Raw genomic sequence first — 20,799 nt, forward strand, 5'->3', positions numbered from 1 at the left:
TTAATCTCAATGGGACTTTTCCTGGTAAAATAAAGGTTAATAAATAAATAATATATCTATATCACTAAAGCACTTTTGGATGGATGCAAACTGCATTTCGTTGCCCTGTACCTGTGCATGTGCAATGACAATAAAGTTGAATTCTATTCTATTCTATTCTAGTCTATTCTATTCTATTCAATTCTATTCTAAAAGCAGCCCACCCCACCCCGCCCTCCAACTCCCCCACACTCTCATTAACATAAACAATCATGGATACATCCCCCTCCCCCCAGCATGTTTACACTGAGTAGGAGATGCTCTGTATCTCATTGTACAACTGTATAGTGACAATATAGGCATTCTATTCAATTCTATTCTAAAAGAACCAAAGCATAAGCATCCTGATAGCTGTCTAATTAGCTCCTATGCTAACCGCCAGAGAACAGACCGACTTTTTTTTCCAAAAGTAAATTTATGGTGATGCGGTTTTGAAAACAAAATATATTTACCTACTTTTTAAAATTTCCTTCGGTAGGTCACATTAATCTTAATTCATATAGCTTTAACTTTCACGCACGTAAACCTAACTGGCTGGGCTAATTTCTGTAGCTCAGCTCCTCCATAACGAAGCCCAGAGGACCCAAACACTGGTAGGATTGACAGACCATTTTGCCTTAACATTTTCCCTTAACATAAGACAACGTAAAAACAGAGCCTTACTTAACTAACATGCCACGGTAATAAACTGTGTACATTACAGCAGCAAGTACGTATTTATTTTTCAAGAAGACATACAAATGTGGAATTTTTCTCGGTAATTTTCAGGCATGTGTTTAGACAGTCAGTAGTTCAGCAAAGCACGTGGACAGAAGTCTTAGCTGTGCTGTGGCGCGTGTGTTGTTGTGTGTGTTTGGGGGGGAGTGCCTGGGAAGCAGCAGTTGTCTGGGCTTTACATCCTGTTGTGAAAGTGCAAGTAAGGTTATTTGCATGTCTTTTCACCGAAACGTGTTTGAAATGAAGACGCTAATTATTCTCAGCGCATTTGCATTCGTTGATAATCAGATAAGCTCGGAGGAAAGCTTGTTAGCTGGCTGCTTATTCTCCATTCATTCTCGGCGTAGGCCGCATGCTTTCTTTGTCAGAGAGAAAAGGCTAGCGGTAGCACAGTCTGCTGTTAGCTAAACTTGTTGTTTAACATGGCAAACTTCCTAATAGCTCATTCTGTTGCTGTTAAATTATATGCATGCATAAATTTTACATCAGCTGGTCGCCAATTTCTACAATGTGTTGAATTTAAAGCACTCAACCAGAGACTTGCACTGAAATAAAAGCTCATCTCGCTTCCGCTTTGTCAGAAAATGTGATTAGGATGTAAATAGTCACATTGAAGTCGGCCATTGTAAGTCTAATTCTCGGCATACAGACAGAGAGAACTAGAAAAACTTACTGTACGTATTTATTGCTCATCTGCACTGTGTTTATGTTCGCTTATTTTCGTTTTACGTATGTTTATGCGATAGAAGGACTTAATTTTATCCAAATTGTTAACTGTCAAACATAAACATATCAGCAGCATCTGTCCAGTATTAGTTACTTTTATTAATAATACATTTCAGATGTAGTTAAGACGCTCCGCAAGGTTCTGAATGTATCCCTGAGCATCTTTGAATATAATAATATAAGTCAGCAACTGCCGATCATACTGGTGAAATTTCTTCAAGACGTCTCTGGTGTACCTGCTACCTTTACAGTGTTGAAACCTTTTCCATTTCCTTCTATTGTTTTTTTTTCTTTAATTTCCGTTTCTAGTTTGTTGGCCTTAATCATGTTTACAGCTCTGTATTCAGCCAAACAACTTATATAAATGCTCTGCTAAATCAATCTAGTTTTAATTTATTTGAATTAAAACTTGAACTAACGCTGATTTTCTGAATTTGTCTTGATTCAGAAAAGAGCTGGTTGCAATTATCCAGAACACAGGATGATCAAATCAAATCAAATCACTTTTATTGTCACATCACATGTGCAGGTACATTGGTACAGCACATGTGAGTGAAATTCTTGTGTGCGAGCTTCACAAGCAACAGAGTTGTGCAAAATACAATAATGTAAACAACCAAAATACAAGAATGGCTACATCTGAAACTAATAAATAAATGTACAATATATAATAGTATATGCATTTCTGGATGTGTATACTAAATATTTTTCTACGTGTGTGTGTGTGTGTACACATTTTACAAATTAAATAGAGTAAACAATATATAAAAATATACAGAGTTGATTGTTTCAGACTGCTGTGGCTTACATTTTAAAACGCTGATTATGTGTACACAAAGACATAAAAGTGGAAACACAACAAATCCTCAATGTTGAGATTGTTTTCTATTATGTATGAGATTCCGTCCTGTGTGTCCTGCATACTGGTGCAGCATTTGACCTTTGTGCACTGAACAGATGCATTACTTAAATGGTTCTTGTTGTGTTTTTCAGCGGTGCCTGTGGTGTTGTGTGTGCGTGTTGTGTGTCTGCGAGGTGTGCTTGCCGTCCGAGTGAGTTCAAGTATGAAGAGGGGCAAGAAGGCAGAAGAGGCAGCTGCGGAAGGAGAAAATGACACAGCCTCTGGTACTACCAGCATGCCCTGATGAACTGAAATGGATTTTTCCTTTACTATAGATAGATTTTCCAACATCATCTATTATCCAACCCTGTGCTATTTGTCTTTCATTTCACAGCTCCTTCAAAGAAAGCAAAGGCAGCCAAGGAACCAGAGGCTCCGATACTGTATGATGACCCTCCTGACAAAATGACCAGCAAAGACGGACGCAACGCAAACATGAAGATCACGTCGTGGAATGTGGATGGGCTGAGGGCCTGGGTTAAAAAGAAGGGCCTGGATGTGAGTTTGCTGTCTGGAGAAGCATTAATTAGCTAGTTTTGAGACTGACTAATACTAACAAGCACATTTGTCTTTTCCCAGTGGGTGCGAGAGGAGGATCCAGACATTTTATGCCTACAGGAGACAAAGTGTGCAGAGAAAGCCCTCCCTGCTGAAATCACCTCAATGCCTGAGTACCCTCACAAGTATTGGGCTGCATCAGGTGACAAGGAGGGTTACAGTGGGGTGGCTATGCTCTGCAAGACTGAACCCATCAAAGTGACCTATGGAATTGGTAAGGGGGAACTTTGTGTTCTGCTTAGTTATTTATGGTGCCTAGAAATGGCAAAAAACATGTACAGCAACATTTTAAAGATGTGTAATCTTCTATGTTTGAAGTAAATGATTATTTTAAATTATTAGTGGATAACAGCAAATAGGGACTGTTTAGCATGAAGCCCCATTGGTAGTTTAGAAGGTCCTCCCATAATGAGCACATTGTGTGATTACCAAATTCCTGCTCTTGAAAAACTAATGTTTTTGCCTTATCAGTATAAAATTTTAGATGAAACCAACAGAGACATTTTTAGTATGCTTTACCAACACATTAAACCTATACAAACAGTTTAAGTACTGGTGAAGCAACTGACTTAATTTTGACTAATATTCTAGGCAAAGAAGAGCACGATAAGGAGGGCCGTGTCATCACTGCCGAGTTTCCCAGCTTCTACCTGGTGACGGCATATGTGCCAAACGCTAGCAGAGGCCTTGTTCGCCTTGATTACCGCAAAACCTGGGACGTGGACTTCCGGGCGTACCTGAGTGAGCTGGACATGCAGAAGCCCCTGGTGCTGTGTGGAGATCTCAACGTTGCTCACCAGGAGATCGACCTGAAGAACCCCAAGGGGAACAAGAAAAATGCCGGCTTCACCCCCGAGGAGCGCGAAGGCTTCAGCCAGCTACTGGCGGCAGGTTTTGTCGACAGCTTCCGCGAGCTCTACCCCGAGCAGACCAACGCCTACACCTTCTGGACCTACATGATGAATGCCCGCTCAAAGAACGTGGGCTGGAGGCTCGACTACTTTGTGCTGTCATCCTCTCTGTTGCCGGGCTTGTGCGACAGCAAGATCCGCAACAAAGCGATGGGGAGCGACCACTGCCCTATCACTCTGCACATAGCTGTGTAAGCTCATTCTGAGTTCAACAGGCTTTGCATAACCTTCAGTCTGTTCATACGTCTGTTTCAACTTGTATAATCCGGTCACTCTGAGGTGTCTTCTCTATGTGCTGCTCAAACTCACTCTTACAGTAAAATCAGCCTTTCAGCTTGGTAGTTTAGGACATACTTTCTTGTACTTTTCCCCCCCCTCTCTACATAAAATGTCCTTCCTTCCTGTAACTGAATTCTGTCCCTAAATGAGATCCAAATTTCTTTTGACAATTTTATAACAAATGCAACACTAAATAATCAAAATGTGTAAGCTAATTTTCAGGAACTGCCAGATATTTGTTACTGTGTAAAATGAATCAACTGCTGTTAAAAGAAAATAACGTGTCTTGTTGTAAACATTTTTTGTCCCAAACCTTGGTTAAAGTTTCTGTTGCCACACTTACCAATAAAAGACTGAATTTCTATAGTACCTTGTTACTTTTATTATTTGAGGAATTCAAGCCAAGATGACAAACAAACTTCTAGTCAGTGTGTTTTACCTGCAACACAATTCAAATGCAGTCAATACAATAAATCATTTCTATGGAAACTTCATGACGTGTGTCCTCTGATGCATTTTCAGATTATAAGACTGCCTGAAACCCTTCCCACATTCTCCGCAGACATAAGGTTTCTCCCCTGAATGTGTTCGCTGGTGTCTTTTCAGGCGGTTGGCACTCAGGAAGCTCTTGTCACACTCGTTGCAGGCGTATGGTCGGACTCCGGTGTGGTAACGCAGATGGATAGTAAGGTAGCAAGACTGAGTGAACTTCTTGCCACAGTGGGGACACTGGAAGGGCTTGTGGCCTGTATGGAATCGTTCGTGCTTCAAAAGCTCTGCGTGGGAGAAGAAACCCTTCCCACAATCAGAGCAGAGATACGGCCTCTCACCTGAATGCGTCAGCTCGTGTCTGACAAGTGTTGCCTTGTACACAAAACTCTTGTCACACTGTGAGCAGCTGAAAACGTTTTCTCTGGTGTGGCAGCGCTCGTGTTTCTTCATGTTGCGTTCTCTCTTGAAGCTCTTGCCGCAGAAAGAACACATGAATGGCATTTCCTTGGAGTGGATCTTCATGTGGCTCAGAAGACCTCCCTTGTAGAGGAAGCCCTTGCCACACTGTGTGCACATGTGTGGCCGTTCTTTCTGATGAATACGCTGGTGTGCAGTAAGAGCTGCTCGGTAGGCAAAGCTCTTTCCACAGTTGCAGGTATGGACTCGTTCCTCCTGGTGAGTCTGGAGATGCCTGTTGAGGTAGCTGGCACAGCTGAAACTCAAATCACAGCGAGGACATTTGTAAGAATCCTCTGACTTGCCAGCATCCAGGCTGTGGGTCTTTAGGTGCCTCACCAGTGCTGACTTCCAGGTAAACGCGCGCCCACAATCTGAACACAGGTACTCCCCATTTTCCATGTGGGTGCTCTTGTGCTCTTTCTGAGCAGCCAGGGACTTGAAGACTTCCCCGCAGATCACACACTCGTACTGGCGTCCCAAGGTATGTGTCTGCTTGTGCCTCTCCAGCGACTGTTTGAAAGAGAAATGGCGCCCGCACTGGGAGCACGAGAAGGGCTGCTCACCTGTGTGGATGCGCTGATGGGCTTTTAGTGAGGAAAGGAACCTGAAGCTTTTCTCGCAGTCTGCACAACTAAAATTTCCCTCTTCATCTGTGAGTGCCTGAAGAACTGACTTGTCCTCAGTGATCTCAATGGAGTGAACGTCATAGATGTGCTGCTGATCCTGTGCTTGTTCTGAGTGATGGAAGGAGCACTCAGGACAGGAGAAAGCAGCCGATGAGCTGTCTGCTGCAGAACCTGACAAAATGATCATAAATGAGAGTAAAAAAAACAAAACATACTAAAAATAAAACAAAATCAATGTTGGATAAATTGTTATAACTTTTGTGTTTTAACAGTTACATGCTTTTATATTTTTTGTTGTTTAATAAGGTACTTCAGGCTTATTTTCACTGCTATGCACTATAAGAGGCCACAGATACGCCTAGCCTGTGACCCTAAATGCTATTTGACAGTTATATAAAGCATATTGAGGTGACTTGTTTTGAACAGCTCTATATAAATAACCCTTGAGTTAAAGTAAACCGAATGACATGATTCAAAGGTGACGAAGCTTCATTAGATATGTCATAATATAATACTTATACTAAAAAAAGTTGACTTTGAGGGGGTCAGGTGGAATTCAAAGTAATTCAATTTTTTTTCTAGCATTAACAAACTAAGCTCTCCTGTTTCCAAGTAGTTCATTATGTGGCAGCCTGACTTCGCACTGGCTTCATCAATCCTACCTTCATGTACAGTTTTTAAAATTAATTTAAGACTGTACCGATAACTATACACAGCAGGAATATTGACCAGGACAAGGTGAACTGGTTGTTCCACAGTTGAGGATAAACCTCCAGATGACCTTGCTTTTGCTGTCAGATCCCCTGTGCCATGAAATCACCTGCCCAATGAGCCAATCCTAACAGAATCAGTGACCTCCTTGATCACTTCTCATGCACACCCTTGTAGATTTGCGTTTATGTGATTTTTATTTTATGATCGCCCTTTCTTTTACTATTTCAATTTCTTAATGGATTTTTTTATTCCTTTATTAGTGTGCTTGCGTTTTTAATAAAGTTATAATTTCTACATCTATCAATACTTTGACATTTATAATATTATATAAATATTATAAATAAACTTTCTATTCAATCTTATTTATGAATTGTTCTCTCTGGGATTTTGTATTAATGGTGCAAAGATTCAGTAACTCCAAAATGCTAAAGAACACTTGCTCTCATTAGCATCCTTCGACGAGACCACAGGTGACCCATATGAGTGTTCTGCACTGTAAAAGAAAAGAGACATTAATCAAAAATTATTTTAATCAGCCTCTTTCCCATTATTTTTATACTCAATCATATGTACAACTACACTTGTAATAAAAAGTGTAAGCAAAACAGGATGTTATGTTTCAGAGAGCATGCATCATGCCACCACAACAAAATCAGGAACTAGCTAAACCATATCTAAAACATGACGCATCAAAAGCAAGTTTTTACCAGCTTAAAGGCAAAGGCTTCAGTGGAGGAGGGTTTGCACTCGTGATCTCGTTCCTGCTTTTAGTCATCATTTGCTTCTGTAAATTTATCAGCTGGATCTTCATGGTTGGTCTGCGTTTGCGCCCACTTGTGCGGACCTTGACTGGAGTAATGACATCATTGTCAGGTTCAGAGATGAGACCCTGAGGCTCTCTGCCCTTATGTTGCTCACCGTCTGGGCTGCAGTTATCATCTGCCTGCACCTGGCACTGCAGTTCAGAGAGTTCAACATTAGCCTCACTGATGTTGGCCTCGGCCATCGCAAAGTCTTTCCCATCTTCACAGCGGTCTGTAGGCACGTCTGCAGTCTGCCCATCAGTGTGAGTTTTTAGATGCCTCGCAAGCGACAGCTCCCAGTTAAATGTCTTGTTGCACTGCTGGCAGGTGTAAACGTAGTCTTTCATGTGCGTTTGCTTGTGCTCAGTGCGTGCTGACAGGGAGTTGAAGATCTTTCCGCAGATGAGGCAGTTATACTTGCGCCCAGTTTTGTGTGTGTGCCGGTGTCTGTCGAGGGACTGCCTGAAGGAGAAGCAGCGGCCACAGTCGCTGCAACGATGAGGGCGCTCCCCGGTGTGGATGACTCTGTGGGCAATTAGTGAAGACGCAAACTTGAATTTCTTTTCGCAGTCAGGGCAGTCATGCGGCCCCGCAGGCATTACAGGCTGAGGGGATGCCGAGTCAACCATGTTCACTTCTGAATGGGCGTTTGATTTTTCTTGTCTTTCTTTCTCATCTGCTTCACCTGACCCCTCTTCCTTGGCTCTCTCTTCAGCAAATGTGACCAATGAATCTTCAGCCACTGCATTAGCACCTCTTCCTTCAAAGCAGTGTTCTCCCATCAGCACTTCAATATCAGTGCTTGGACCCAATTCAACCTCTGCATAATCAGTCACTGCGATTATTTCAACTGCAATGTCATCCACAAATGTCACAGTGTGTGCGTCTTCACTGGTACCCTGTGGTGGATCTGACTCGTTGGCCTGTTCTATACATTTTGATCCTCTGCTGGGGAGGACTGCAGAGAGTGAGGAAACGATGCTGTCGCCCATACTTGAAGGTGGAACTGCACAAACGGAATGAGGTAGATTCATGAGTTACTTCCACTGGTTTGCACAAAAATGTAAAATACAATTGATGCGATTGCAAGAAGTGACTAACCATGTTGCTCTAAATGCGCAAGGTTTTTGTGGTGTTGGAGCAGATTTTTCAGATCTGCAGGTTCACAGACTGCATGAATACAATCCTCCAATGCAGAGGATTCAGCTCTGAGCCAGGACACAGTCTGTGGTAGAGGTAATAAATATGCAGTATACTTGAATTAATTACCTAAACACAGGTTTGAACTTCAAAAATAGCTTAAAAACAACCTGAACCATTGGTATTATCAAGTAAAATGTGCCTTTACTGTAGTTCAGGCATTATTAGTACAAGTGATTAAATAAATGAAAAGGCATAAATCCTCAGAAGTGCAGACAGTTACCAGTTCCTAAACAGTGTTACTAATGCACGTGGCATTATTAGCAGTGACATAATGTAGTTCGTATTAATCACAAACTTTATCTTTTTCCATATGTCATAACAGGTGACACTACAATAAGTAGGTTTTAAAATATTAGGTCACAGCTTTCATTTAAGAGCATTAATTTGTTACGTGTTGATTCGACCTTTTGCAGTTTTCTACACATCTATAATACAGACCCATACAGGATCCTAAAATTACAACAGGTGTAAGATTCATCACTGGTTTAGGACTAAGAATGCAGAAGCATTTTAATAATAATACTATTATTATTATTATTATTATTCATAATATATTATTATTATTATTATTATATATTTTTAATAAAAATACATTTTTAACTTATTTTGACTCATTTAACATATAATTTATTAGCAGTAATTTCTTGTGTCATTGGGCTTGAAACTTCACTAAAACTGACTGCTCAGAGTAAAATATGCTGACACAGTGAAAGCTAAACAAAGACACCGAGTTAGACAAATACAAGGATACAAGGAGCTCTTATCCATTTACCGTTAAGAATTAGACAAAAAACACATTTTGTGAACTGATGAGCATGAGCATATAGTGCAAAGACTACTGGAATAAATGCTACATGGACAGAAAGTTGTAGGTTTTCAACCAGTTTTGTTGTTTGGATTTTATGTACATAACCTTTTTATTGTTATTGTATATTAAAAAATATTTTAAAAAATCTTTAAAAAAAATCTGAAGCCAGATGGCATAAATATATCCTGGGTATACCGAACTTGCTTCATAGTACAGGGCCAATGACTCTCTGCCTGACTGAGGCTTCAGCAATTTTCCCAGCAACTATCATCAACCTCGAGCAACCAAACACAACCAGTCAGGAACTAGTGATGGGATTTTAGGCTCTTTTTGGAGAACCGGCTCTTTCACAAAAAGAATTACTAATGTAAAAGAAAAAAAAAGTGGTTTTATTTATATATAAATATATACAGTGACCCCTAGAGACAAAGCACATACAAACTCCAAAAATCACGTACAAACTCCAAAACACATTTCTAGCATTAACTGAACTTCCAAACCAGAGCTACCTAGATCACTTAAATTACACAATTGAAAGCACATGTGTATTGTGTGTGTGTATTTATACACAAGCACTCATATATGTTCAAATAATTGAAAAAAAAAAAAAGTTCATTTACCTGTTACTACCACACACCAAATCCAGTTGTTGGTACTTGCTGGCTTGTGTAGCCACTAGGTAACAAAAGCTCAACACTGCGCCCAACATCCTGGAGCACTTCTGTTGTGTTTTGTACGTGTTTTGGAGTTTTTATGTGCTTTGTCTCTAGGGGCCACTGTAAATATACTTTTATTTATTCACTCCACATAAAATGTAATAAATAAATCATATAATACAAAAACCAACTATTTACATTTCAACTTTTAACTATTTAAATTTTCAGCTTTTTCCTTTTAAACAAATTTAAAGTGAAACAACACAAAACACTGCAAACCACAACACAATTAAATATAAATTAAAATACGAAAACAAAAAGAAGATGCACATTCTCTGTCATATGGGCCTGCATGAATAAACTTTCTGAATCCTTTATCATCCGCAAATGAAAATAGTTGTGGATGATTACTATACCTTTCTAATGTGACGTTGTTGTCCCTGGCTCTCTTTCCCTCCCGCTCTGTTCCTGTGCTACTGAGAGTGTAACTACTGCCCCTCCCCCCTCTTCCCAGCGCAAAGCACAAGGCTCGCGTGCGGAGTGAAGCGGAAAAAAAGTGCGAGAGAGAGGGTGAGAGAAAGAAAAAAAAAAAACCCCACGACTCCCAATAAGGTGCCGGCTCGCGTCGTTCACTTCAAAGAGTCGGCTCTAAGAGCCATTTCGTTCGCGACCGACACATCACTATCAGGAACACTCATTTTTCGCTCATGACCAGTGGCTACAAGATGATTGTGGACTGGTCTTTAGGCCTGAGTGACTGGGGCCTTATTCACTTGATCCTACATTGTCACCATGATTGTCCAAAATGGCAGACAACTTAATGTCACATCTCTATAAAATCTCAATACATCACTATCACCATGACTGTAATAATAAACACAAAGTAGAATTGCCAACTTTCTGACATCAAAGACTCAAATTACTGAAGCTTCATATATGCTGTATTAAACTGCATTAAACTTAAGAGCTGTACCAAATAGCTGTAAACATACAATTAATTGGGGTGGGGTCTTTTTGGTAATTTTGTGGGAAACCTCCATATAACACTTCCTTTATATTACCACATCAGTATTTGTACAATGATCCTATATAGTGACTCACTAAATCATAGTGATTTATTGAACAAATTTTATTGTTACACACTGTATTTATCAGTACAACACCTCTCACCTGCTCAACGTCAGGAACAGGCAGCAGTTGAGCCAGTCGACAGTAGAACTCCCAAAACAGCGTCTGCAGATCACGGTCATACTGAGATCCAAACTCTGCAGGAAAGACTTCCTGTGATAAAAACAATGTTACTGGAACCCAAATAAAAACCACACCCAGACACTGCAGCAGTGTAATATATTATTTTAACATTTTAACCCCTAAAAATAATACATTTTGGATATCTTGTTTCTGTCATCATTATTATCTTTTATGGCATTTTCATTCATGCATTCTTAATTACAGTAAACAATAAAGAACATGGTGTATTGTAGCTTGATAACAATAATGACAACAGAAATCTGCTTCATATGAAATTTACTGTCACTACAAATAACACAATTGGGTGCATTTGGTTTAACGGGTTGTAAATTATGCTGCCTCACCGTGAAAAAGTCTTGTCTCTCTTCAGGGTCTTTGAGGAGAGTCTGAATCAACTCAAGAAAGGTAACTGTAACATCCTCTTTTGAGGCTTCTATCTGCAACACATGTATAAAAATTATGTTCCTCATAAAGCCATGACTAAGTGGATTAAGGGTCAAACACAGGTGTGCTGAATATGAAAACTTAATCTGTGTATAAACACTCACATCTACCAGGGTGGCGTGCGACGATTTAACCTTGTCCAGGTAACGCATGATAAACTCAGGTTTCACAAGGTCTTCATTTCGACACAATTCAAGAATATACTGTTTAAGGGGAAGAAAAAAAGTAGAAAAGCCCTTTGTTCACAGCACAGTTTACTAGTCATGTAGTTTATCTGCATCCATGAGGGTGATGAGCCTAAAGCCTTATTTTTTTTAAAATAACTATCATTAGTACTCACTCTAGCTCTTAACCCTAGGTTCAGTTGAGTCCTGTATTTGCACATTAGCAGCTCAGGGACCATATCCACCACCAATGAGACAAACTCTGCCACCTTCCAGTAGTTCATCACGTCCTGTTTCTTTAGCACCTGCCACATTGACGCTGTCATAAGCTGCAAAGGAGATACCAGAAGGCGCAGTGATGCCAGAGGTAATGAGTCACCTGTAAAGAAAAAGAAACCACTGAAATCTGTACTTCCATTTATGCTTAACCAAAAGCCCATCGTTTCAGACTATCCAGTTTTTTTTGTTGTTTTTTAAAAAAAAAAGAAGAAGGTTGCATGCCCTGTAAAATTTAATTAATAACAATGAAATGTAATTATGCAAATAATTTACATCTTATATTTAATTGAGAATAGGACAAAAATTGTATATAGACACCATATTGGAAAATCACATTAGCTTGTGATGTTAACGATTACATTACACTAAAATATATATATGATTTTGGGATGTAAACTTTAAGTTATCATTTACAGTTACTTCCGAGACATTATGTGATTTTTTTTGTATTGAATAATAAAAAACGGTATAATCAATAAAACAAATATGGTGTTAGACAATAATATTCTGTAGTTCACAGTGAGCAAAAGCGTTGTCGTTCATTACCTACTGGAGCTTTTTGTTTTTGAATGCAACCTCCAAGTGAATGTTCAACAACAACAATGTTTCTCAAACTCCGTTACCTTCATTTCCCCCATGTTTGCTACCTAGTCTGTACATTCAGCATTCACGTTCATAAGACATGCTGTAAAATTATTTGTCAAGGTAACCTTAGCACACAGGAATAAGACAATAAGCTAGCATACAGAGCTAATTTCAAAGGTATGTTGTATACTTAAGCTAATTTTGCTAGGAACGAATCCCTAAATGTCTGCGTTAACCCAACTGTGACCTGCTCCTAATTGTTTAGAAAATGTGTTTTAGTGTGTTAAGTGTTCCTCCACAAACCGACCTCTGGAGGTGGCCATTAAAACCCCTGAATCCATCTTCTTCTCGGATCGGTGCTGAAAAGTTTGATTAGCTGCTATTAGCTGTTAGCCTGACAACTACCCACACAGCCAGAGGAAGACACAGCTCTGAACGCGGTCGTTATCCAACTGGAAGCTCTTTTCTAAATTAAGCGAGCTGCTAGAGGAAAAACGTATGAATATTAAAAACACACATATTTACATCATACATGTTGCATTTTTGTTGCTAAGGGCTTCTTCTTCTTTATATATATATTTTTTTACGTTACGTTACATTCTTCGTCTTGTTACCGCCATCTGCTGGAGATTCTTTGTATATTCTTTGTATAACGTCCCATGTTCCCCCAAATAAACTTCTGATGACAAATTATTATATTTCTAAACTTAATATTTTCATACACATAATTTAGACCTCATAGAACTGAATCCTTGAGGGCTATTTCACACTCGTTGACATTACAAAGTCCCAGACACCACCACACAGCTCTGATTATGAATGACTGGCTCATATTAAGCCGCACGACGTCTTCATGGAGTCTGCTGAGTGTGTTCCGTCGGCTCTGGGGCGCTTACCTTTCAATAACACCGTATTGAAAAAACTACCAATAGATGACTCGGACCAACCCGGGTCTCGGGTGGTGCCAGAGGCTTGTTTCTCCCGAATTCGGGCTCTCCAACCGCTGGTCCGACCTGTTTTTGTGGCACTATCACAGTCAGCACTCTCGCTACTGGGCCTGAGTGCGCAGGAGGTGCTCAGTGATCCTCTGGGTCCGGAGTATATGAGTGGCTCCAGGCTGTTGCCAGGCTCCGAGCCAGCGGCGCACTGCTACAGCGGGCACCAGTTCGGGCTGTTTGCGGGTCAGCTCGGAGATGGGGCTGTGATGTATCTCGGTGAAGTGGAGTCTTGTGCACACGGGAGATGGGAGGTTCAGGTGAAAGGCGCAGGAGTCACACCTTACTCCAGGTATTGTTTGCTTCCCACATGTGTGGACACCACGTTTTGGGTCGTCTAGACCAAAATACTAAATTTTGCTCTACAAGAGTTCAGGTCTTAGGAGGTTAATGAACACGTGAATAATCTCAGTTTTCAAACATTATACAGACTCATCTCATGGACAAAGTTGATATTTATACATCCGGGACCGTTTTTCTTCTTGCTAAATGATAAATAAGGTCACTTCAGTAAGTGACATAGCAAACATTAGTATAGCTCACGTGAAAGCGTTCACCCGGGCAGAGCTGCTTAAGAGATTAACTGCCTGGCACACATTAAATGCTGCTCAATAGCTGTGTGCCTGTTACAAATAAGCGCACCCAGCCTTTCCATCTTATTTGATTAGTGTAGGGGTGTTCAATTAAATGTTAAGGAGGTTAAACAGAGAAAGTTCCCTCTAACAGAGGTCGAAATAATCATACTATTCCAAAAGTGTTATATGCACAGCAAACATCTGACTGTCAATTAAAAGAAAGAAAGTAGCTATAATTCAGCAGTCTTAATCCATTATTTATTATTATTTTCACACTGACCTGGGGGTAAAGAGCTTTTGAAAAGGTTTTCTTCAAATTAAAAATAAATCAGTAAATAAATAACGAAAGGATGTAGTTTTTCAATCTTTCCTAACCACATTTCTAGCACTCGAAGAAAAACTTTTTTCCCATGGCTTCCCAGTGGATGAAGTTAGCTTAAAAAAAAAATCACCTTTAAGGACCATTGGATGCAGCTGAAGTTAAGGGGGAAAACCCCTCTCAGATTTTAAGAATTGTGCTAGTATTATGACTTGATTGGAATTGATCATAAATTATCTCAGCCTTTGTTTGAGTTGCTAAGATAGCTTGGCCACTTGATGGTTACTGAGAGCTGAATAATCTGACATATTTTTGGATTTTCTCAGAGACGGCGATGGCAGGAAGGTGCTGCGCTCCAGCATCAGAGAGTTCCTTTGCAGCGAGGCCATGGCTGCCTTAGGGATACCCAGCACTCGTGCAGCATCCCTTGTTACCTCTGACCTTTATGTCAGCAGAGATCCACTCAACAATGGCCAACGCATTCTTGAGCGCTGCTCAGTTGTCCTTCGTGTCGCTCCTACATTCATCAGGTTGCCACACAGGAAGCAGTATAGAGAGAAAAATATAAGTAATAATGGTGTTTTTAAAAAAACAGATGCTATCATGGCTCTTTCTCTCTTTTTTTTCATTTTTGAAGGTTTGGCTCTTTTGAAATCTTTCTGGGCCGAGATGAATTCTCAGGTCTGCAGGGTCCCAGTGCCGGGCGGGATGATATCCGTGCTCAGCTGCTGGATTATATTGGTGGCACTTTTTATCCTCAAATTCAGCAGGCTCACAGCATCCGGAAAGACAGGAATTTGGCTTTTTTCAGAGCGGTGAGAACTAACAAAAATTTCACGTGTTTTACTCTCTGTTTAGGTTGGTTCATTCCATGCTGGTGTGTCAGTTTTCAGTTTCTGTTTATTTTCAGGTGATGACGCAAACTGCTAGGCTAGTGGCCCAGTGGCAGTGTGTTGGCTTTTGCCATGGTGTCCTTAACACAGACAACATGAGCATCCTGGGTCTTACCCTGGACTATGGCCCCTTTGGCTTCATGGAGAGGTATGCAGCGGAGAGTAGAAGCCTTACAGTCTAACTCTGCAGTGTTTGGAGACATAGTAACTGAAAATTACATTCTGTGCTTGTATTATATGATACATGATGACCGTCTTTCTGTGTGTCAGATTTGATCCAGACTTTGTCAGCAATGCCTCAGACAAAAAGAGGCGCTACTCGTACCAAGCACAGCCATCTGTGTGCCGCTGGAACCTGGCTCGCCTAGCTGAGGCGTTGGGCTCTGAGCTTGATCCAGCAGAGGCAGGAGCCGTCCTGGATGAATTCATGCCCACGTATAAGGCGTTCTACCTATCTATCATGAGGAAAAAGCTGGGCCTTGTAAGAATAGAAGAGGTAGAGGACCGAGAGCTTGTATCAGATCTGTTGCGTGTCATGCACAACACAGGTAAAAAAAAAAAAAGGATTCTTGGAAGCCTAATCATTAAGCTACCTATATGTCCTCTCCCTCTCACTCTGTCACCATTGTGCCTTGGTATTATGCCTTCCAGGTGCCGATTTCACAAACACCTTCCGCTTGCTGGGTCGTGTCCCCTGGCCTGAAGAGGGCGATAGTGAGAGAGCCACTGTGGGCTCAGTGGTGGACCTCATCCTAGAGCAGTGTGCCTCTATTGAGGAGCTAAAGGTGGCTAATAAGCCAACAATGGAAGATCGGTGAGGGGGTGTATGGTGGCTGATGTTCTTTTCATAGAACAACCAGAACATGTATATAAGATCTGCCAATTGCCCACCATATACTCCCAATGTTACTCGAATCCTTGCTTACCACTGTAGTTTCAAATCGTTACATCTGTTCTTCTTTTTATATGCTAGCAATTCGGGAGCCAATCTTACCAGGATAATCTGTAAGTTAAATCTGAGTTTTCTGGTATTTTAAATGGGTATATTGTGGAAGACTCTAATATGTATATATGGAAAAACCAAGAAGCACTAGAGGTGGACTTAACCCTGGAGAACCCATGGGGTCAGAGCCGACCCCATTGGTTTTCTAGGGAAACCATGGGGTCAAATTTGACCCCAGGGTTAAAATGAACTTTAAACATAACCATGTCTCTTTTTAGTGAACTGGCAATGATCCTGTCTCTGGCACAAACCAATCCACTCATGTATGGGATGGTGGCAGACAGCCCAGGTATGACCGAACAGCTTGAATTATTGGGCCGACTCAAGGAGCTCGTCGAGACCAACCAAGATGACCTTAAAAGGAAGCAACGTGATGACTGGATCCACTGGATTGGTCGATACAGGTATGAAAAGAAAGCCAGAATTTTTTTTATGGCTTCTACAAAAGCGGCTGGTGCAGCACATTAATTGAAAAACTGATTTGGTCCCTAGATCCCCCAATCTGCAAGAGCACTGAGGGTACTTGTGATTGATTGTGTTGCACTCTGATTTGTTGGAATAGCATCGCTGATGAATGTTTACCAGAAAAACTGAAAAGAAGATGCAAAACAAAAGAATAATTGTTGTACTCTACATCAGCGGTCTCTAACCTTTTTTGCACCATGGACTGGTTTATGTTCAGCAATATTTTCACAGACCGGCCTTTAAGGTGTAGCGGATAAATACAACAAAATAAAACCAGTATAAAACCAAAAAAACATTTTTTTTTCATAACACACAGGAAAAGACCCAGGGAAACACAGTTAACAATAAAAACGATAAAAACCATGAATTTTACACCTGAGCCTCAACTTTCGTGGCCCGGTACCAAACGACTCACGGACCAGTACCGGTCCATAGCCTGGGGGTTGGGGACTGCTGCTCCACATCCAACTCATTTTATATTGTGGGCAGCACACATCTTCACACACCCCCGTTCTCTATTATCCATTGGGGCGGATGGGCTGGGAGAAGGTGTTAGCTGTCCAATTGGGGTCTGGGATGTGAGGCCTCCCTGCTGCTGCGGAGTCGGGGCGGTCTGCCTCCCCCCACCCCAGGGGAAAGGGTAACACCTCCTGGGTCTCCTGGGTGTGGTTTCCCCCTCTGGGGGCGAGGGTACCTGGACCTGGGGTATAGAGTATGTTTGGGGAGTGTGATTGTGTGTGCAATATGTATTTGTGTCTGTTTTTACGTTGGGTGAGTGCCAAGTGTTTGTATATGTGTGCATGAGGGTGGGAATGCACATTTGTGTCTGTGTGTGCCTGTTTGTCTGTGTCTATATGTCAGGTCGGGTCTCAGACTCCACCTCTCTGAGAACATCTCAGGCCCTCCAAAGTATGGAGGCCTATCTCCCCTCACCACACTCCCTGCTGGTTGCTGATGCCCTCAGGCGTGGCACATACAGTCCTGCTGTGCACTTATGGGAGAGGGGTTATGTCAAGGCCTTGAATGGATGACCTCCAGAGCCGGACTCAGATAGCCCATTCCTTTGCCATTAATGGCCTGACTACCTTCAGCACCGCTGGGATGGAACAGCATTATTTTTTTTATTTTAATTTATTATTTATTTATTAAAATGTTGGTGGTTCTTGGTGTCTGGGGCTGGCTGCTCAGGTATGTACTGGCTGGATCTCCTCCATGCCTGCTTGATGCCCTGGGGGACGGGGCTATGTCTCCCTACACCATCTAGCAGATCATTACATGGAGAAACCTTTTGAATACAAGCGCGGTCATCCACACAGGTGTGCACACAGGTGTGCACTGTTCATAGACACAAACTACACCTTTCTTGGCTGCTACCTCAAAGCACATTGTGCTGTTGGTCCTGCGTGCTGCAAAACAACATTCAATATTTAGTATTTACTGTTATTTACACTTAGCTAGATTAATGCGATGGTGTTGTGTGGCCTCTCCCTTAGAGATAGGGTGAGAAGTTCGGCCATCCGGGAGGGGCTCAGAGTAGAGCAGCTGCTGCTCCACATCGAAAGGAGCCAGCTGAGGTGGTTCGGGAATCTGACAAGGATGCCCCCTGGGCGCCTCCTGGGTGAGGTGTTCCAGGCATGTTCCACCAGGAGGAGGCCCCGGGGCAGACCCAGGACACGCTGGAGAGATTATATCTCTCGGCTGGCCTGGGAACGCCTTGGTATTCCCCCGGATAAGCTGGAGGAGGTGGCTGGGGAGAGGGAGGTCTGGGCCTCTTTACATAGGCTGCTGCCCCCGCGACCCGGCCCCGGATAAAGCGGATAAAGATGGAGATGGATGGATGGTGTTGTGTTTATTATATTGCGCTTTTTTTTTTTTTCTTTTTTTTTTTTGCATGTTTTATGTCTTTTTTTTCTCTCAACAGGTGATCCGGGAGATTTTCTTTCTTTTTAAGTGTCCTTTCTCACTGTCCCTCTTCCCCTCTGTTTTTCCTTTTCCTCCACCTTCCCCCCTTCCTCCCCCTCAGACACCCCAGACACGTCTGTAACAACTGAAACAAAAAAAAAAAAAATAAAAAAAACAAAAACAAAAAAAATGGACCAATACAGCAAGGCCGTGATTTATCTATCTATCTATCCATCCATCCAATATGAAACAAAAAGCTTTTTCTGCTTATCCAGTTCAGGGCTGTAAGGTGGCTGGAGCTGTGAAAGGCTGAGTACATCCTGAACAGGTTTCCAGTCTCTTGCAGAGCTCACACAGAGAGACTGGCAACCACCTGGGCTCACATTCACACCTAAGGGAAATTTAGAATTGCCAGTTTAACCAAACATGTATGTCTTGGGACCATGAAAGGAAGCTAAAATACTGGAAAGAAGCCACATATAAATAGTACATGCAAACACCGCACCACAGTGCTGCCTAGCTAAATATCTGTTCATGCTTATTTACACAATGTTTCAGATTGTATGAATCAGCAGGAATATCTGTTTTACCCCCATCATTTTTCTACCATCTTGCTTTTTTATGTGTTTAAATCTCAGGATGCGTTTAGGACGGGAGTGTGATAGCACAAGTGACTTACCTGTTATCATAAAGGAGCGACTCAAAGTGATGAACGGCATCAACCCCCGTGTGGTCTTACGCAATTACATTGCTCAGAATGCAATTCAAGCTGCAGAAAAAGGAGACTTCTCTGAGGTTAGGCAACTTTTTTTTTTTCATGAAACTTTAATGTAGTCCTTAAGTAGTGAATTTCTCATTGAAGTGCTTGTTTACCTCAGCATTATTGTTGGAATTAATTGAAGTGAGTACAAGTCAGTTAAATTGAGTCCGTCACTAGGTGGAGAAAAACATGTTTCAGTCATCACCTGCCTTGTTGCATGTCTAGCAGCTGTTTCATTTCTTTGAGTGAACTTATTGTACCTCCAGTTACAGGTCATTTAAAGGTTATTATCAATGTGTCCTGCAGATTGTTAGGGTTCTCAAAGTTCTCAAGAAACCATATTCTGATCCTGAAACTTTGTTTGGACCTGATGGATGTGGTGAGATGGAGCACAGTGGGGCGGAGCTTGATGTCGCATATGACAGGAAGCCTCCAGCCTGGGCACAAACAGTTTGTGTCACATGATCCTCGTAAAGCCTCCGAGGCAGGTGGAGGAAGGTCTGTAGGACAGCAATTTTACAAGCAAATGATATCTGTTGTTGCCATTTTGTTATCAACAACTCACTTATTTTCCATTTTCTTCTCAGACTGTATTTCCTGCTTCCTGTTAGGAGGATGTGATGCAGTCCTCTGTGTTCTGGTGTTCATTGTTGTGCAATTAGTTTGGTATTTGTGTGATCACACACTTTTATTTCAGTGTGCAAATGTGTCTGATGAAAAGACTAAAAAATAGACAAACAGAAACGTCACTGCTGATGAAGTATGATGGCTCAGGCTACCAGTCACACAATGATCTGCCTGGGCTTGAAACACAAATGAACATCAGGATATAGCTTAATAGTAACAAAATGAAGAAGTTTAAATTGCTGAACATGATATGATTAGTGGCATAAGCATGTGAGAATTTGTGGGTATTAGTTAATAACAATATATTGTTTGTTAAATAACATGATTTTAGACCTGTTAATTAAAGTCCCAATAAATCATTTGCAAATAATAGCCTGTATACTTTGCAGCATTTCATTCCTAATTATTTTGTAATTTCTCAAATGTGTTTATTTTTTTATCATTTGTTCACTATAATCATGTACATGTCTTACATTTACTCAGAAATAGTAATAGCAATACAGATAGATGACCGTTAGTAAGAAAGCCAGTGTGATTTAGTTACATACCATCTAGGGCAGGGGTCTCAAAGTCCAATCCTTGAGGGCTGGTGTCCTGCAACTTTTTCATGTGTTTTCATGTTGCAAAACTTCTGAATAAAATTAG

The 20,799-nt window shown here is 41.3% G+C and overlaps 4 protein-coding genes across 7 annotated transcripts in view; 2 read left to right on the forward strand and 2 right to left on the reverse strand.

Annotated features, from left to right (window-relative positions):
- The window catches only part of osgep (O-sialoglycoprotein endopeptidase), a 7,469-nt gene extending 6,847 nt beyond the window's left edge, over window positions 1-622 (reverse strand). The window contains exon 1 of the mRNA XM_005752195.1: window positions 496-622. The gene's annotated coding sequence lies outside the window, so the exon portion shown is untranslated. The remainder of the gene's footprint in view (window positions 1-495) is intronic.
- Window positions 623-838: 216 nt separating this feature from the next.
- apex1 (APEX nuclease (multifunctional DNA repair enzyme) 1) lies at window positions 839-4,497 on the forward strand. Its single transcript, XM_005752196.1, has 5 exons — window positions 839-955; window positions 2,476-2,607; window positions 2,718-2,881; window positions 2,963-3,155; window positions 3,533-4,497. The coding sequence occupies exons 2-5, from the start codon at window positions 2,547-2,549 to the stop codon at window positions 4,045-4,047; spliced, it is 933 nt and encodes a 310-aa protein (XP_005752253.1). The 5' UTR covers window positions 839-955; window positions 2,476-2,546; the 3' UTR covers window positions 4,048-4,497.
- LOC102199443 (zinc finger protein 420-like) lies at window positions 4,494-13,530 on the reverse strand. 4 transcript variants are annotated; one of them, XM_013915689.1, is made up of 10 exons: window positions 13,512-13,530; window positions 12,923-12,974; window positions 11,928-12,130; window positions 11,692-11,790; window positions 11,488-11,580; window positions 11,063-11,173; window positions 8,327-8,450; window positions 7,130-8,231; window positions 6,863-6,915; window positions 4,494-5,879 (listed from the first exon to the last, which is right to left on the reverse strand). In XM_013915689.1, the coding sequence occupies exons 2-10, from the start codon at window positions 12,954-12,956 to the stop codon at window positions 4,612-4,614; spliced, it is 3,087 nt and encodes a 1,028-aa protein (XP_013771143.1). In that variant the 5' UTR covers window positions 12,957-12,974; window positions 13,512-13,530; the 3' UTR covers window positions 4,494-4,611. The 4 variants fall into 4 exon arrangements, with proteins under 4 accessions (XP_013771143.1, XP_013771146.1, XP_013771145.1 ...); XM_013915692.1 differs by lacking the exon at window positions 12,923-12,974 and having other exon boundaries at window positions 11,928-12,080; window positions 13,512-13,529; XM_013915691.1 differs by lacking the exons at window positions 12,923-12,974; window positions 13,512-13,530 and adding an exon at window positions 13,141-13,225.
- Window positions 13,458-20,513, forward strand: selenoo2 (selenoprotein O2). Its single transcript, XM_005752202.2, has 11 exons — window positions 13,458-13,902; window positions 14,831-15,034; window positions 15,142-15,319; window positions 15,415-15,545; window positions 15,668-15,945; window positions 16,049-16,182; window positions 16,371-16,402; window positions 16,619-16,804; window positions 19,406-19,562; window positions 19,834-20,025; window positions 20,115-20,513. Exons 1-10 carry the CDS (start codon window positions 13,469-13,471, stop codon window positions 19,990-19,992), a joined length of 1,893 nt encoding a protein of 630 aa, XP_005752259.1. The 5' UTR covers window positions 13,458-13,468; the 3' UTR covers window positions 19,993-20,025; window positions 20,115-20,513.
- Window positions 20,514-20,799: the final 286 nt, after the last annotated feature.

The sequence above is a fragment of the Pundamilia nyererei genome, unplaced genomic scaffold (genome assembly GCF_000239375.1).
Source record: "Pundamilia nyererei isolate P.nyererei 1_Seehausen unplaced genomic scaffold, PunNye1.0 scaffold00348, whole genome shotgun sequence".
Classification (NCBI taxonomy): Eukaryota; Metazoa; Chordata; class Actinopteri; order Cichliformes; family Cichlidae; genus Pundamilia; species Pundamilia nyererei.

Coding starts and splice junctions, on each gene's coding strand:
- LOC102199443 (XM_013915689.1), bottom strand. CDS start 12,956: ATGGATTCAGGGGTTTTAATGGCCACCTCCAGAG. Junction 11,791..11,927: donor ACCTAGGGTTAAGAGCTAGA/GTGAGTACTAAT, acceptor CCCCTTAAACAG/TATATTCTTGAATTGTGTCG. Junction 11,174..11,487: donor AGAGACAAGACTTTTTCACG/GTGAGGCAGCAT, acceptor TTTTTATCACAG/GAAGTCTTTCCTGCAGAGTT.
- apex1 (XM_005752196.1), top strand. CDS start 2,547: ATGAAGAGGGGCAAGAAGGCAGAAGAGGCAGCTGCGGAAGGAGAAAAT. Junction 2,882..2,962: donor TTAAAAAGAAGGGCCTGGAT/GTGAGTTTGCTG, acceptor GTCTTTTCCCAG/TGGGTGCGAGAGGAGGATCC. Junction 3,156..3,532: donor CAAAGTGACCTATGGAATTG/GTAAGGGGGAAC, acceptor CTAATATTCTAG/GCAAAGAAGAGCACGATAAG.
- selenoo2 (XM_005752202.2), top strand. CDS start 13,469: ATGGAGTCTGCTGAGTGTGTTCCGTCGGCTCTGGGGCGCTTACCTTTC. Junction 16,183..16,370: donor CCTCTATTGAGGAGCTAAAG/GTGGCTAATAAG, acceptor TTTATATGCTAG/CAATTCGGGAGCCAATCTTA. Junction 16,805..19,405: donor CACTGGATTGGTCGATACAG/GTATGAAAAGAA, acceptor TTTAAATCTCAG/GATGCGTTTAGGACGGGAGT.